A 13,868-nucleotide genomic window follows, 5' to 3' on the forward strand; every position below is an offset into this window, starting at 1 on the left:
GCAGCAGCGGCGGAATTGCAGCGGCAGCGCTCCCGCACTTCGGCCCGGGCCGGCCCTGCCGCAGCACCGGAGCTCGCAGCCGTCCCTGGCCGGCCATGTCCCCTTGCACTGTGGGCCCGAGGTGCCGAGGGTGCCGTGCCGAGGGTCCTGCTCGCACAAGTCCCGACCGGCCCACAGGTAGAGCAGGCCATGAGCCGTGTAGGGCTTGAAGCGAGAGCTCTTGGGCACCAGGAGCTGGCAGGAGCCCACTTGCTTCGGGAAAACCTCCATTGCCCCCTCAGACTTTTCCTTGAGGATGTTGCCCACGCGGCGAAAGGGAGGCAGGAGCTTCCATCAGGCTCGCACCTGGCAGGAGCTCGACACGCCATGGCACTTGCACTCCACCTTCATGTGGGCCAGGAGAGCCTGCAGAGCAGGAGGCAGCTGCCAGCCTGACCAGGGACACCATTCCCAGCACCTCCCATGTGCTGCTGTTCTCCCAACAATCCGCCCATGGGGCTGGAGATCAGGGGCGGGAAGGGGAAGGGCAAAAGTGTCTTTTTAATCCAGGCCAGTATGAGCAGAAGGAGATCCACTCTGGGAAACAAGATGGTTTGGGTCTGTAAGATTAATCCCTGAGGCAGAGAGAGGGATGGGGAGCAGTTCTGGCCTGCGGGGCTGTGAGGAGGGGACCAGATCTGGTCAGAGGTGGAGGATGTTCAAGGGACCAGATCTGGGCAGAGGTGGAGGATGTTCAAGGGACCAGATCTGGGCAGAGGTGGAGGCATTCAAGGGACCAGATCTGGCCAGAGGTGGAGGATGTTCAAGGGACCAGATCTGATTGTGGCCCCTGAAGATGTCTGTCTTTATTGAAGAGAGGCTGGAGGGGCAGGGAAACCCTTCAGAACAGAACAGAGTAAATTATTTCCTGAATCATAGCTGGGGTCTGAAAAGGAGACTGCACAGAATTGAGTAGGGGAGGCTGGGACCCCATCCACACAGGCAGGAGCTGGCTCAGGGTAATAAGCACAGTGCTGGGCTAGGAAAGGCAGCAGCATGCAGACTCCTCTGGGAGCCCTGGCTGCCCTGAAGTGCTTGTTGGGGTGTGGGGGCTGAACTGAGCTCTGCTGAGCCAGGAGAAGCCCCTGCAGCCAGGCTGGCTCCCAGCCCTTGCTCCTGCCCTTACCTTCCCCCAGCCTCATTGTTGTGCACGTTCATGAGCGCTTGGCTGGAGGAGACACCACAGCTCCTCTCAGAGCTGCCCACGAAGGCCTGAGAGAAGGCAGTCCCATGAGACAGGTTATCAGAGCAGCCTGACCACTGGAAACCTGCAGAGGAAACAGCAAAAGCAGTGCCGACAGCGGTGGATGTAAGCAGAGTCCCGTGTGCCTGCAGCGGGACAAGCAATGGCACCAGTCTGTGGAGGGCAAAGGCACTTATGGAGCAGAGTGTGGGAAAAGAGGCTGTGACTGCATGCAGGAAGGATGCCTTCAGATGGAGACTGGTCGGGAGAAATACATGTCAGGATGTTCACCCCATGCAGCTGCTCCCAAGCGTGGGAGTCAGTCAGTGACACGGCTCTGTGGCAGGGTGGGTGGCAGAGCCAGGGAGAAATTTACCAGTCTGTAGAGCTGGTACCCAGGATGGTCCAGTGGGACCAAAAAGCCAAATCTGACCAAATGGGAAGAAGTTTCTCCAGAATGCTGATGTGTGTGAGGGCATTCAGTTCAGTTTTCTCTGTGCTGACAGACATGATAGCATGTGGAAGAAGGACTGGCCACTCTGGGGATGGGTCCGGTGCAACACTAGCCCAGGAAAGGCTGATGTGTCAAGGGAACAGTGGGCATACTGGAGGGACTCATTGCCAAGCCTGCCCTCGCTGACCTTGCATGGTGGCCTTGCCAAAGACCTGCAGCCCCTGCAGGGTGGAGCAGTTCCAGCGGCGAGAATGAAACTGGCGCTGGCACTCGAGGACAGCCAGCTCCGCGCCTCGCTTCACCACCTCCATGGCTTCACCGCCTCCATGGCTTCCACCTGCCATCAGCAGACACAGACCTGCTCCTCCTCCAGCCCTGCCAGGCCACCACAGCCCCTGGGGTCCCAGAGGACTGCCTGCAGGGAAGCCTGCTGGGCCAGGGAGCTGTGGGGCAGGGCAGAGGTCCAGTTGCAGATGGGCTAGAGCCAGGGCCTCACCCCTGCAGGACTAACCCTCTCTAGCCATATCTTAGAGCAGAAATGGGGCAGGGAAGGGAACTGTGGGCGTATTGTCTGTGAATTGGACCTTCTTGCTGCCCATTCTGGTTTGTACCTCTTCAGCCTTACCATCCCTCTCCCCCCATGCTCCAAGAGATGCCCCTTCTGCTTTTTGGTTGCCCAGGTTCCTTCTTCCACCCTGTTCTCACCCTATTTTCTTTGGAGACAGCAGTTCCCTAGGTGGCTTTCCAACCCAGACAATCCAAGCATAAAGCATGCTTACAGCCAGGTCACAGCAGCGACGTGCTGCACGTGGATCAGCATCAGATACAGCCACACCAGCTCCACCCTGTCCCTGCCAAAACTTCACCATCTTCAACTCCAGCGCTGCAGCTGCCTGAATCCCCTCCTGTGGCTTTCCACAGCCTTTGCCCAACAGCAGCTTTCACAGCAGCTCCAGCCCAGCGCTGGAAAGCAGAGGTAGCCCCAACCCTGGGCAGTGACTGTGGGCTGTCCAGGTGTGCCTGCCAGCATCAGAGACCCTGTGGCCTGCAGAATCCTGCTGGGTTGGCCCTGAGAGGTCATCCACACCAGTGCTACAGCCTGGGCAGCATGGTGGGAGAGCTCTGAGCTGGGGCTCTGGGGTGGGCATCCATCACAGGGAGCTCACATGGGTGGGGACAGCATTTGTGTCACACGTGTGGCCTGTACCATCCTGTCAGGAGATGAGGTGGTTGTCTTCCTCCACAGTCCAGGAGCTTCTTCAGCAGGAGGCAGCCCAAGACCTGCTCAGCAGCAGACAGAGCCTTCTGCACAAGAAGAGCCAGAAGCAGCAAGCAGTTGTTGCCAGACCCACCAGCTCGTCATTGCTTTGTCACCAAACCTTTTGGGGACACAGAGAGTTTCCCTGCAGTGACAGCTCCTGGGAGCAGAGAGGGAAAGACCTGCTGCCTCCCTCATCTACATCCACTGTTCTTGAAGACACTCCCTCATCTGCCTCCTCCAGGCTGGAGGTTGTTCTTTTCTACCCTGCAGCCCACACAGCTACAGCAAACAGACACAGCCCAGCTGCTCCCTGCCTCTCTTAACCCTTCCCTGGCTAGTCTCCCTTCACCTCCCTCATTTTCTTCCCCATGGACTATCCTTTCCCAAGATCAGCCCTTGCCCTTCTCCTAGGAGGCACAACAGGGTGGCTGCCTCCCTTCTCATTGGGTACCCCTTTCCTAAGAGCCCCTGGAAGCCCAGGAAAATGTGAGCTGTGTGACCAGGGAGCTGAAATGTCCCGGGACAAAAGACTGCCATTCCCCCAGCCAACCTGGGAAGTGCCAGCTCTTCCCACTGCTTGGAAGGTAAAACTCCTCTGCAGCCATAGGTTTCTGCTTTTCCTGTCTGAATCATTCAGAAAGTGAAGCAGGGCTGTTCTGGCCATGCTGTGCTTCTTCCATAAAGGGATTCACCCCTCTGCTCTGCTCTACCACATTTTGCTGCACAAAGAAGTCTGAAGAGCACTGTGGTTTATCAGTCATCCTTTCAGACCTGAGCAGCCTCTCTCTTGTAGCGTGCATTTCACCTCTTTCCTTGCATTCCCAGCTCCCTGCATCCTTCCTCCTGCTGGGTCCTTGCTCCTGCTTTCTGGAGCCAGCACTGGGGGTGGCAGGCATGTTGGGATTTGCAGCACCAGGGTGTAGCCTCCAACACACACCCCAGTAATCTGGTCTTACCTGCTGCTCGCTCAGACAGCGGTGAGGAAACGCCGGGGGTTGCGCTGCTCTTCCCCACGAGCTGAGGCTCCAGGAGACAGCCAGGGGCAGATGTGTGAGCCCACCCGGCAGAGGGGACACAGAGCTCGTGGGCTGAGGCACCGAGATCCGGGGAGGTGAGTGAACCCAGCTGGGTGAGGATGCTGTGGGGCTCACGGGCTGGGCTGGGTGCCATTGTGTCCTTGGCTTCTCACACATGGAAAAGCCAGGTCTGTGCTCATGTGTGTGAGGGGTGAGGGCTGCAGGGGAGCGGGGAGTTCCCACAGAATGTGTCAGACACTCCTTAGGCAAAGGACACCCCCCGAGGCATATCTGCAAGCTTTTATCAGTAGCAACACCTTGACGGGAACTGGAGACACAAAAAGCCACGAGAACAAAGATCCCAGCAACTAGCAAGTGAGAAAAGGGGTCTGGCTAAAAAAGAGAGGCACTGAAAGAAGCAGCTCAGTGGTTTGGGTGCTATTGTGCCCTCCAAGGATTTATGAGCAGCAGGAGCATATATATCCCTTGGTGTGTCATTCCCTGAATGAGGAGTCAGTAACAGCAGAACAAGGGAGGCAGGGAGTGAGAAAATCAAACAGCAGCAGGCAAGGGCTGCAGAGAAAGGGAGCCCACAGCAACTTCCCAGGGCAGCTGTTCTTGGGGCAGGACAAGAGTGGGATCAGGAGTGTCGCCATGACTTGTGTCTTCTTCCAGGTGTGCTGAGACTGGCAAAGCAGAAATAGGACTCGAAGCAACAGAGTGCCAGATGGGCTCTGCACAAGGGCAGCTCCCTTCCCAGCTACACGTGGCAGTGCCAGGTCACAGATGTGCTGGTAAATCAGCCCTTGTACTTTCATAGCACGGTGCCTCCTGTAGCCTTGAACACCAGGGACTGAGGTTTGTGGCAAACATGCCTTTGCTTGCCACAGATAATGACACCTCTCCGGAGCCTGGTTCTTTCTGGGATCCTGCCACATGCCAGCGGTGCACAGCTGGGCCCCTGGGGTGTGTTCAGTCCCCAAGCCCCCTAGCCCATGGGAGTGACAGGACTCCAAGTCTTTGTGCAGGCTAGCAATTAAATCAACTTGTCTCTCACTTCCCATATTTCACTTCTACCTCCTGTTTAGCAGTATTTTGGGGAGAGGGATGTTTTATTTCCCCTCTGTCAGTCCTGGGGGTGGCTGAGTTAGCAAGACAAGCAAATATTTGGCACTATGACCCAGGGCAGGTCTCCTGAGTTGCAAGGACACCTGGGTACTGCTTCTTTCATGATTGCATTTGCTGTTGTAGGATGTGGTTTAGCTTATCAGCCCTTGATAACAAAGTTCATGCTTTGTAAGGCAGGCAGAAGTGCATCAGGAAGTGAGAAAGGAGAAGAGACAAACTGCAGCATGCCAGATGTAGAGTCAGCCGCAGCGTGGTAGGGACCAGCTGTGATTTGGACGAAGATTTGCCTGGTTCTGTTTTGATCCAAGCTGCTTTGTGGGTTTGGGGCCCGGACCGAGACCTCTGCAGAGGCAGCAATCACCAAGCTCCAACCAGCCAGCATCCACACTTGGCTCTTCTCCAGCAGTGAGGTAAGGCAGGGGAACATCTGGAAAGCCGGCTGGGCTGGCACCTCGGGCACGGGTCCCCGTGAGCTGCTCTGTGTGTGCTGCCAGCCTGGCATGGGGCACTGGGGGACATCTGCCCCTCGTCAGTGCCCCCATGGACCTAGAGGGGCAAGGCACATCTCTGTATTTATTCAAACTGAGGCTTTCCTTGGGAGCCTGTGATACTAAAAGCATGGGCAGCCTGCAGAGCTTACTTGCCAAGGTGCCCACCATGGGAGCCCTCTTCCACGGGACCCTCAGTAGATGAGGAGGGGTAGCATCTCTAAGGAGGAGGCAATAGCTGTGTGGTCAAACCTCATGAGTTAAATACAGAGGTCTCAGCTTTTGTATCAGGTATCTCTCTTTAAAAACAAGCTATCCTAAGACTTGAATGTCTTCACAAAATCTAATCAAATCATCACAAAAACCTAATTTCTTGAGCAGACAGAAAGATAAAAAGTGGGACTTGAATATCACCTACAGCAGGTAAAAAGCACCCAGATTTATTTTAAAAATATATCTCCAATTTCTGGAGTAAAATCGGGTGTGTTTTCTGAGGTTTTGACACATTTTTGTTGTTTCCTCTTTGGTTTCAGAATAAGTAAGCGAGCTCATGCAGTTTGTGGTTTGAGTTCTGCACCCCAATGCCACGTTTGCCCTCTGCATTCTCACTGGCGCCCCAAAACTCCCCATGGTTTTAGTGACAAGCCACTAACAGAAACACTGACCCTGCAGCATCCTCATCAGTATTTTTCCAGCTCTCTTTTTCACCTTATTTCTCAGCCCCATGCTCAGATTCTTCATCATTTTTGTGGTGCTTGGAGGCAGTGACTCCTAGTAAGACAGTGAGACAGGAGAGAGGGGATTCCCAGGACCAGGCAGCAAGATGCCAGGCACACATCCCATCTCAGGGCATGCCTGCCTGTTCTGGACCTAAAGTACATTTAGGGCTTCTCACTCCTCAGAAGAAAGAAATCAAAATCCCATGGATTTTGCAAGTCACAGTCTTGGAAGTTGATGGCATTCAGGGGCTCAGATTGAAGAGGAAAAACAATGCTTCCTCCACCTCCTGGGACACATAAGGTCAGTGACCAAAGAGAAAGTTTCTTCAGGATTTATAGAGAACATCTTGTTTTGAGGAGGGGGATTATTCAGCTGTGGTACCTCTGCCTCCTTACACAGCTGGTGGCTTGAGATCTCTTGGCAGCTTTTGTGCAGAGCAATGAATACTTGGGCATCTTTTAGAGGCAGCCACAAGGAACATGCCTTTTGACTCTCTGACATTAACCAGAATGGATAATTGGTCTCCCTGCTGCCAGCCTGCTTTACCTACCCATAGCTTTCCTTTTTAGAGAGGGACAACCAAAGCAGGACCTCCAAAGCTCACTGGAGAAACTCTCTGCACCCACAACTTTATCTTTGCAATGACTGTGTCTGCATGCATCTCATTTCCCATGTGTCTTCGTCACTGTATCTGTTTTGGCAAGTCTGAGACTACCAGCTCAGCTTCCATACCAACACCATAGCAGACTCTTTCTTCGATGTTTCCATCTACCCACGAAAAAGATCCCCTCAAAACCCCAATCTATTTTCTGCTCTCAGCAGTCTTTGCTGCCAGTTCAGAACTGTGCTGTTCAGCATCTTGAAGGCTGAAAGGCTAGAGTATGTAAGGAAAGACCACTCAGAGAAGAAAGAAAACCTGATGGTGAGCAAAAAAGTGAAGAGGTTTCTTTCATTGGTATTCATGTCATGAAAGCCTGGGAGATTTCCACAGCAGAAACTTTCTTTATGGGAAGTTCATAAAAGGGCTGTCTCTGGTCAAAACAGTAGCAGGATCAACCACGGAGCAGTGAGATGAACTCAACAGTGTCTAAAACCACATGGCTCCTACCCCAGAGGTCCGAGAATAACTGAAGGGTGGAAGACCTGACTAATTGTGCCATAGAAACCTTTGCTTAAAACAGCTCTTAAAGGCAGACTCAATTTAAGAAAAGGCTCTTGGGAGGTTTCAGACCAGGGAGCTTGATGGTTTTGCTGAACAAATTAGTAGAAGCTATAATAAAGAAAAAATCAATTGGCATGTGGTCACATCTAATTACTGGGGAAAAGTCATGATGGCTTTTATAAAGAGACGCTGTTTCCACAGTTCTTCCTTAAAGGGCTCAATAAGCATATGAACAGTGGCCCATGTGGATTTCCAGAAGGCTTTCAAAGGAGGTCTCACCAATGGCACTTAAAAAAAATTAAAGAAAATGTTCCTACCTGGATAAAAAGTGCCTAAAAGAAGGGACAGAGAATGAAGGTAGATGGTTGTTTTTCTTGGTGGAGTTGTCAGACACCTGTGCTGGGGTGTTTGACTTATTCATGAGGGATGAATAATAAAATAACAAATCTGTTGGAGACATAAAATTATTCAAGTTTGAAAAGATGAGGTTTGGCTGCAAAGAGCTGCAGAGCTTAAGAGAAGTGTGAGTGACTGGACTTAAACTAACAGCTGAAATTTTATCTAGTGAAGTGATGGGAAAAAGCAAACTGAACTGGCCATTACCACTTGCAAATGAGATCTACACCTACGCAGCTCAGTGCATCCACATTATCAGCACTGTGTGTTTTCAGCACCCCAGCACAGGGCTCACTAAGGCTGCAGCAGAAGTGGAAAAGTGCTGAGAAGGGCAACAAGGATGTTCAAAAGTACAGAACAGCTTCTCTGCCAGGAAAAACTATGAAGACAAGGACCCTTTAGCCTAAAAACAACAACAACAAAAAAAAAGCTGCTGAGTGGGAATATGGTAGGTGTTTACAATATTATCAGCCACAAAATGAAGGTGGATAGGGATGGGTTTTGCCCTGTCTGTTCCAGCACTAAAGCTAAGAATTGAATCTAGCAGATGATGAATCAGAGATGGGTATATGGAAGTGATTCTTCACCTGAGGCACAAGTAAGCTGTGGAACTCCTTGGCACTCCTGGCACTGGATAATGTAGATGGTAAATTTTACATCAACTCAGAAAAGGACTGAAAAAACCACAATGAAATAGAAGTTCCCTGAGGACTACTGAGTACAACTAGGTCACCTATGGCTCAAGAAATTCCTGGGCTACAGTTTGTGCAGGAAACAGGAAGACAACTCAAGGCAGTGTAACTACATGATTGTACTGTTCTTAACATAATCCCTTCACCATCCACAATTTGAGATGGAATATTAGTGGTAGAAAGCCTGACACAGCAGGGACTGTGCTTACATATTACAGTATCTAGATCTGTTAATTGAATATCTCAGGAAAGCTTGAAAAAACACATTGTCTGTAGAGATAAGTCCTTTTCACCTGACATCTGGCTGGTCTGAGTACATGTGTTACAGCAGGTCATGGTCACTCACTAAGTCACAGTCTCAGTAACTTTGTTTCCACCAAGATAAAGGTCTGACCAGTCTGTTCAGTCTGCAATTCATTTCAGGGTTTTGGCTCTAACAAAAGCTGACATATTCTCCTAGAATTATAGACTCACAGAATATACCGAGTTGGAGGGACCCATCAGGATCATCAAGGATCATCAAGTCCAACTCCTGGCCCTGCAAAGGACAGCCCAAGAATCATACCCTGTGCCTGAGAGTTTTGTCCAAACACTTTTTGAACTCTGTCTGCCTTGGTGCTGTGACCACTGCCCCAGGGAAGCTGTTCCAGTGCCCAACCACCCTCTGGGTGAAGAACCTTTTCTAATATCCAACCTAAACCTCCTCTGACACAACTTCAGGTCATTCCCTTGGATCCTGTCAGTGGTCACCACAGAGAAGAAATCAGTGCCTGCCTCTCCTCTTCCCCTCTCAAGGAAGTTGTAGACCACAATGAGGTCTCCCCTCAGCCTCCTCTTCTCCAACCAGAACAGACCAAGTGACCTCAGCCACTCCTCATACGGTTTCCCCTCAAGGTCCTTCACCATCCTCATGGTCCTCCTTTGCACGCTCTCTAATAGCTCAATGTCTTTTTTATAGTGCCCAAAACTGCACACAGGACTCAAGGTGAGGCTGCACCACTGCAAAGCAGAGCAGGACAATCACCTCCTTTGACCACTGACAATGCTTCTCCCTGAGATTCTTTAAAGCATGAAACATTTCTCTTGAAACCAACAACATTCTTGCACTTTTGCCTTGCCATCTTATCTTATACTCCAAACTTGCACAAGAATTCATGAAAGTATTCATCCACCAGGAAGGGTAGAATCCACTCAGATATAGTTTGATAAACCAGTAGAAGTTTCTCTAAGAAACTTCGGGTTTTGGTGATGGACCTGCACAATAACACAAAAGGATGGGCAAGTTGGTAGCTGTCTACACTCTCATATTAGGTTTCCACTTCCATTGGTTAACATGTTGTCACCAGAATGATTCTCTTCCTCTCTGTGAGGTCAGCACACGCTTCTGTCTGCAGCAGATTCTCTCTGGATCTGTGCTTTGCCACACAATGCCATCCAGAAGGTCTGACATACTTGACATGCCTGTCAAGTTGCTGTGTAATATCAACCCCATATAAAGTTATTCTCTGGACAGAAAATTCTACTTTCTTTCTGAAGTAAATCACAATCTACATGGGCTCTTATGAGGGAGTCCCTGTTTGACCCCTGCAAACAACTGTGTGGGACTGTGTCGCACCAATCCCTGCTCCAGTGTGAGTCCCTTCCACAGAGTGCAGTCCTTCAGGAACAGAGTGCTCCAACATGAGTTCACCATGGTCTTCTCCAGGGGCAACAGGGGAATCTTTGCTCCAGTGCCTGGGGCACCTCATTCCCCTCCCCTCAGCAGGCCTGTTTCTATCACATATTCTCACTTCCCTTCCCTGCCTGCAATTGCTGTCTCACAGTAACTTTTTCCCTTTCATTATCCCAGAGGTGCTACCACCATCACTGATGGGCTCAGCCTCGGCCAGTGGCAGGTCCCTTCTGCCACTAGATATATCAGGCAAAGAGGAAATTCCTGGCACACTCTCACAGAACCACACCTATAGCCCTCCAAGCTGCCAAAACCTTGCCATGCAAACCCCAGTGCTGCTGTTTTATCACCTGGAGCCTTCTCTTGTCCAGCTGAACAAGACCAGTTTCCTCAGCAACTCCTCATGGCACACGTGCTCCAGCTCCCAGACCACTTTGGTGGCCTTCCACCAGGCTCACTCCAGGTGATCAGTGTTTGGACAATGCTGCTAGTTAGTACCCAGAGTGGTCACTGGCCTCACACTGCTTTGAAGTCATGTTTGTCCACATGAATCCCATGGCACTTCCTTTTTTGTTGTGCTCCCTTCCATGGCTGTGCTGCTCTGCGGTTCTGGGACATGGGCTGCTTCAAGCAGCAGAAAGGAGGGCATACAATCCCAATAAGCACCACTGGTCCTATGCAAGTAAGGACACCAAAGGAGCTGTATGAATGTAAGAACCATAAGGAACTCAAAGTCACTGGAACTGAGGTCTGTGTGTGTTGTTTTACGTAAGAAAAGGAGCTTGGGTGGAGTCAGGTCTAACTGTACTGTAATTTTTTTATCTGAAGTGGATGTACAAAGTCCTTTTTCTCTGATATACAACAGTACTGTGCCATTTTTATTTTAAGTTCCTTCCAGTCAGCATTTTTCCTTCAAAACACTGCTCTCTTCTTCTTTCTCTTTCTCTGGAGCTGCCTCAACTACTTTCCATGTGTGCTTGTGGTGCCCCTTTCTTGTATTCATGTCCTCTCAGCAGATCAAAGCAAAGTGCATTCTCTGGGGCTGAGTGATAAATGATTCTGTACAACAACCACTTTCTCTGTGCTCTGTCTTCTTCTGCCACGTAATTACTCACTTTTCTAGTGCCCATTTTCCCTTGTCTTTTGGTTTTTTTGTGAGTTCTTGCTGCAGAAGCCGCCATGGTGGGATTTTAACATTTCAAGAGATTTCCTCTTCTAACTTAAACTCTTTTGTTTTGGTCTTCCACTCTGACCAGGAATTGTACTGACAGCTGGCAATGATCCTCCATCACTTTGTCACCTTGTAACGCTGGAAAGAATTGCTGAACTGGGGGCAGAAACATCTGTGCCAGATGACCACAGACCAGCAATCCAAAGCACTGCCAGCCAAGATTGCCCATCTACCTCTCAGCAGCAGATGACAGGAATGACCTGCCCGTGGCTCCTCAGAGGGGAACAACTTCCCTCAGTGCTCTTCTTTGTGCCTCCTTAGCCCATCACCAGGCTCAGCCATCTCAGCAAGAGCATTTTCTGACCCATGCTGGGCATGTCAGCGTCCAATGCATCCAATTCATCTCAGACATGCAAGGATTACACCTTCAACCACCACCTCCTCATGCCTGGATACACCCTGATATTCATCACAGGTTTGATACTCAATGTGGTAGCCCTGTGGATATTTGTCCGATATCTGCGCCTGAAGTCTGTAGTGATGATCTACATGTTGAACCTGGCCATAAGTGACCTCAGCTTCACACTTTCTCTGCCCCTGCGACTCTACTACTATATCAACCACCACTGGCCCTTTGGTAGCTTCCTGTGCCAGGTCTCTGGCTCAGTCTTCCAGATCAACATGTACGGCAGCTGCCTCTTCCTCATGTGCGTCAACCTGGATCGCTACGTTGCCATCGTTCACCCGCGTCGCTGGCGGCATCTGCGGCGCCCCAAGGTGGCCAAGCTCCTCTGCTTCATCGTCTGGGTTGTGATCTTCATGGGCTCCATCCCCACTGCCATAGTCCACAAGCAAAACCACTGTAAAGTAAAAAACCAGACCATTTATCTGTGCTTTGAAAGCTTTAGCGACAACATGTGGCAGAATAACCTCTTCCCCCTGGTAATCCTGGCTGAAATCTTGGGGTTTCTCCTGCCTCTCAGCTCTGTGCTGTACTGCTCAATTCGCATCTTTCAGGAGCTCTGCCAGCCCAGCCAGACAAAGACCCTGCGGCAGCGGAAGACCGTCCGTCTCCTCTTGGTCAATCTGGTCATCTTCATCATCTGCTTCGTGCCCTACAACACCACCCTGGCGGTTTATGGGATGATAAAGGCCCGGGTGATGAAGGTTGAGGAACAAACCCAGGCCTCGGTGCGCCAAGCGTTAATTATAACGATGATGTTTGCCAGCATGAACTGCATGCTGGACCCCCTGATCTACTACTTCAGCACCGAGGGTTTCCGCAACACCTTCAAGAAATTGCGGCGGGGACAAGCCTGGGACTCAGAGATGGGAACGCTTAAGCATCAGATTGTGGAGAGTAAGTCACCCCGGGACCACGCTGTGTCTAAAGTCAAACTGTTCCCATCTGAAAACTTTATCCGTCCCCATGAATCCTCACCGTCACTTCCTACTGCAGTGTTCCTGAATGGGCCCATTGAGGACTCGGAAATTTAAGCCCAGGAAAGCCATACCATTGCAGAGTCACACAAGCAATAGGGACAGCAAGCCTGTGGGACACAGCAAACTGCTTGAGGGAGCACAGCAGACTGTCTGTGGGTGAACGTGATGATGCAAAGCTGAAGGATGAAAGGTTGTTTTGAATAAACAGAGGTGCCTTTGTGACATGGTCATACCTGACTCTTTTGGTACAGGAAACACAGTGGGGAACAAGGATTTGAAACAAACTTAGTGTATCTAGGTCTGGCCGCCATGAATTCCTGTAGCAGGTCCATCCTGACTGAGTAGCTCCTGGCTGGACTGCAGCCTGAGGCAGTTCTGGGGAGCAACAGAACACAGATACAGTACCCACTGCTGACAAAGTGAATTTACTAGCAGTGGCTGAGGAAAACCTTTGACCAGATGTTTCAATCTGAGTCATAGGTCCAGCACAGGACATCTAGATGAGTATCTTAATTTTCCAAAAGAACTGAAGCGTTTAGCCAGCTTTGTTGAGGTCAAGGAGAATAGCTGAGTTTTCAGTAATCTTGCAGAAAATAGATTCCTAATTATATAGAAAATCACAGACCTTAGCAAAACAATCTTCAGGAGGTATGTCAAATCTGCAGCTGTACACACACACATGTGGCACAATGGCTATACAATTACCTAAAGCAAAATGGCTTGGGAAACACTAGCATACTTTTAAAACTACAATCCCAATGGCCCCAGAAAAAAAGAGAGGATACCAATATTGTCATCATGTCAGAAGCTCATGCTAATTTTAGTGCTTTGCACTCTTTTGTTGTTGGCCCCTATATAGGACAGTTGATTTTGGGTCTGAGTGATTTTCATTGTTGAAAATGAATGATGTCACAGAATGAGGCTGCAGTGAGATATATTTGCTTGCACTGTTTGTACATGCTTTTTCAGGCTGCACTGTATGTGAAAGCCCTATAAATCTCCCCAGAAGCGAGGTCCAGCTCCACACCGGCAGTGCCAGAAGC

General features: G+C 50.4%; 2 protein-coding genes across 5 annotated transcripts; one reads left to right on the top strand and one right to left on the bottom strand.

Moving 5' to 3' along the window:
* Positions 1–698: 698 nt before the first annotated feature.
* On the bottom strand, positions 699–1,987 carry LOC115903251 (protein Wnt-4-like). The gene is given in 4 exon segments (XM_030947574.1): positions 699–747; positions 1,166–1,342; positions 1,344–1,368; positions 1,864–1,987. Coding segments are annotated over 4 exon segments (375 nt in total).
* A 1,843-nt stretch (positions 1,988–3,830) lies between these two features.
* Positions 3,831–13,167, top strand: LPAR5 (lysophosphatidic acid receptor 5). Of its 4 annotated transcripts, none has more exons than XM_030953517.1 (4): positions 3,831–4,048; positions 4,629–4,747; positions 5,255–5,491; positions 11,468–13,167. In XM_030953517.1, the coding sequence occupies exon 4, from the start codon at positions 11,749–11,751 to the stop codon at positions 12,877–12,879; it is 1,131 nt and encodes a 376-aa protein (XP_030809377.1). In that variant the 5' UTR covers positions 3,831–4,048; positions 4,629–4,747; positions 5,255–5,491; positions 11,468–11,748; the 3' UTR covers positions 12,880–13,167. The 4 variants fall into 4 exon arrangements, with proteins under 4 accessions (XP_030809377.1, XP_030809385.1, XP_030809393.1 ...); XM_030953525.1 differs by having other exon boundaries at positions 5,259–5,491; XM_030953533.1 differs by lacking the exon at positions 4,629–4,747.
* Positions 13,168–13,868: the final 701 nt, after the last annotated feature.

This window comes from Camarhynchus parvulus, chromosome 1 (genome assembly GCF_901933205.1).
Source record: "Camarhynchus parvulus chromosome 1, STF_HiC, whole genome shotgun sequence".
NCBI lineage: Eukaryota > Metazoa > Chordata > Aves > Passeriformes > Thraupidae > Camarhynchus > Camarhynchus parvulus.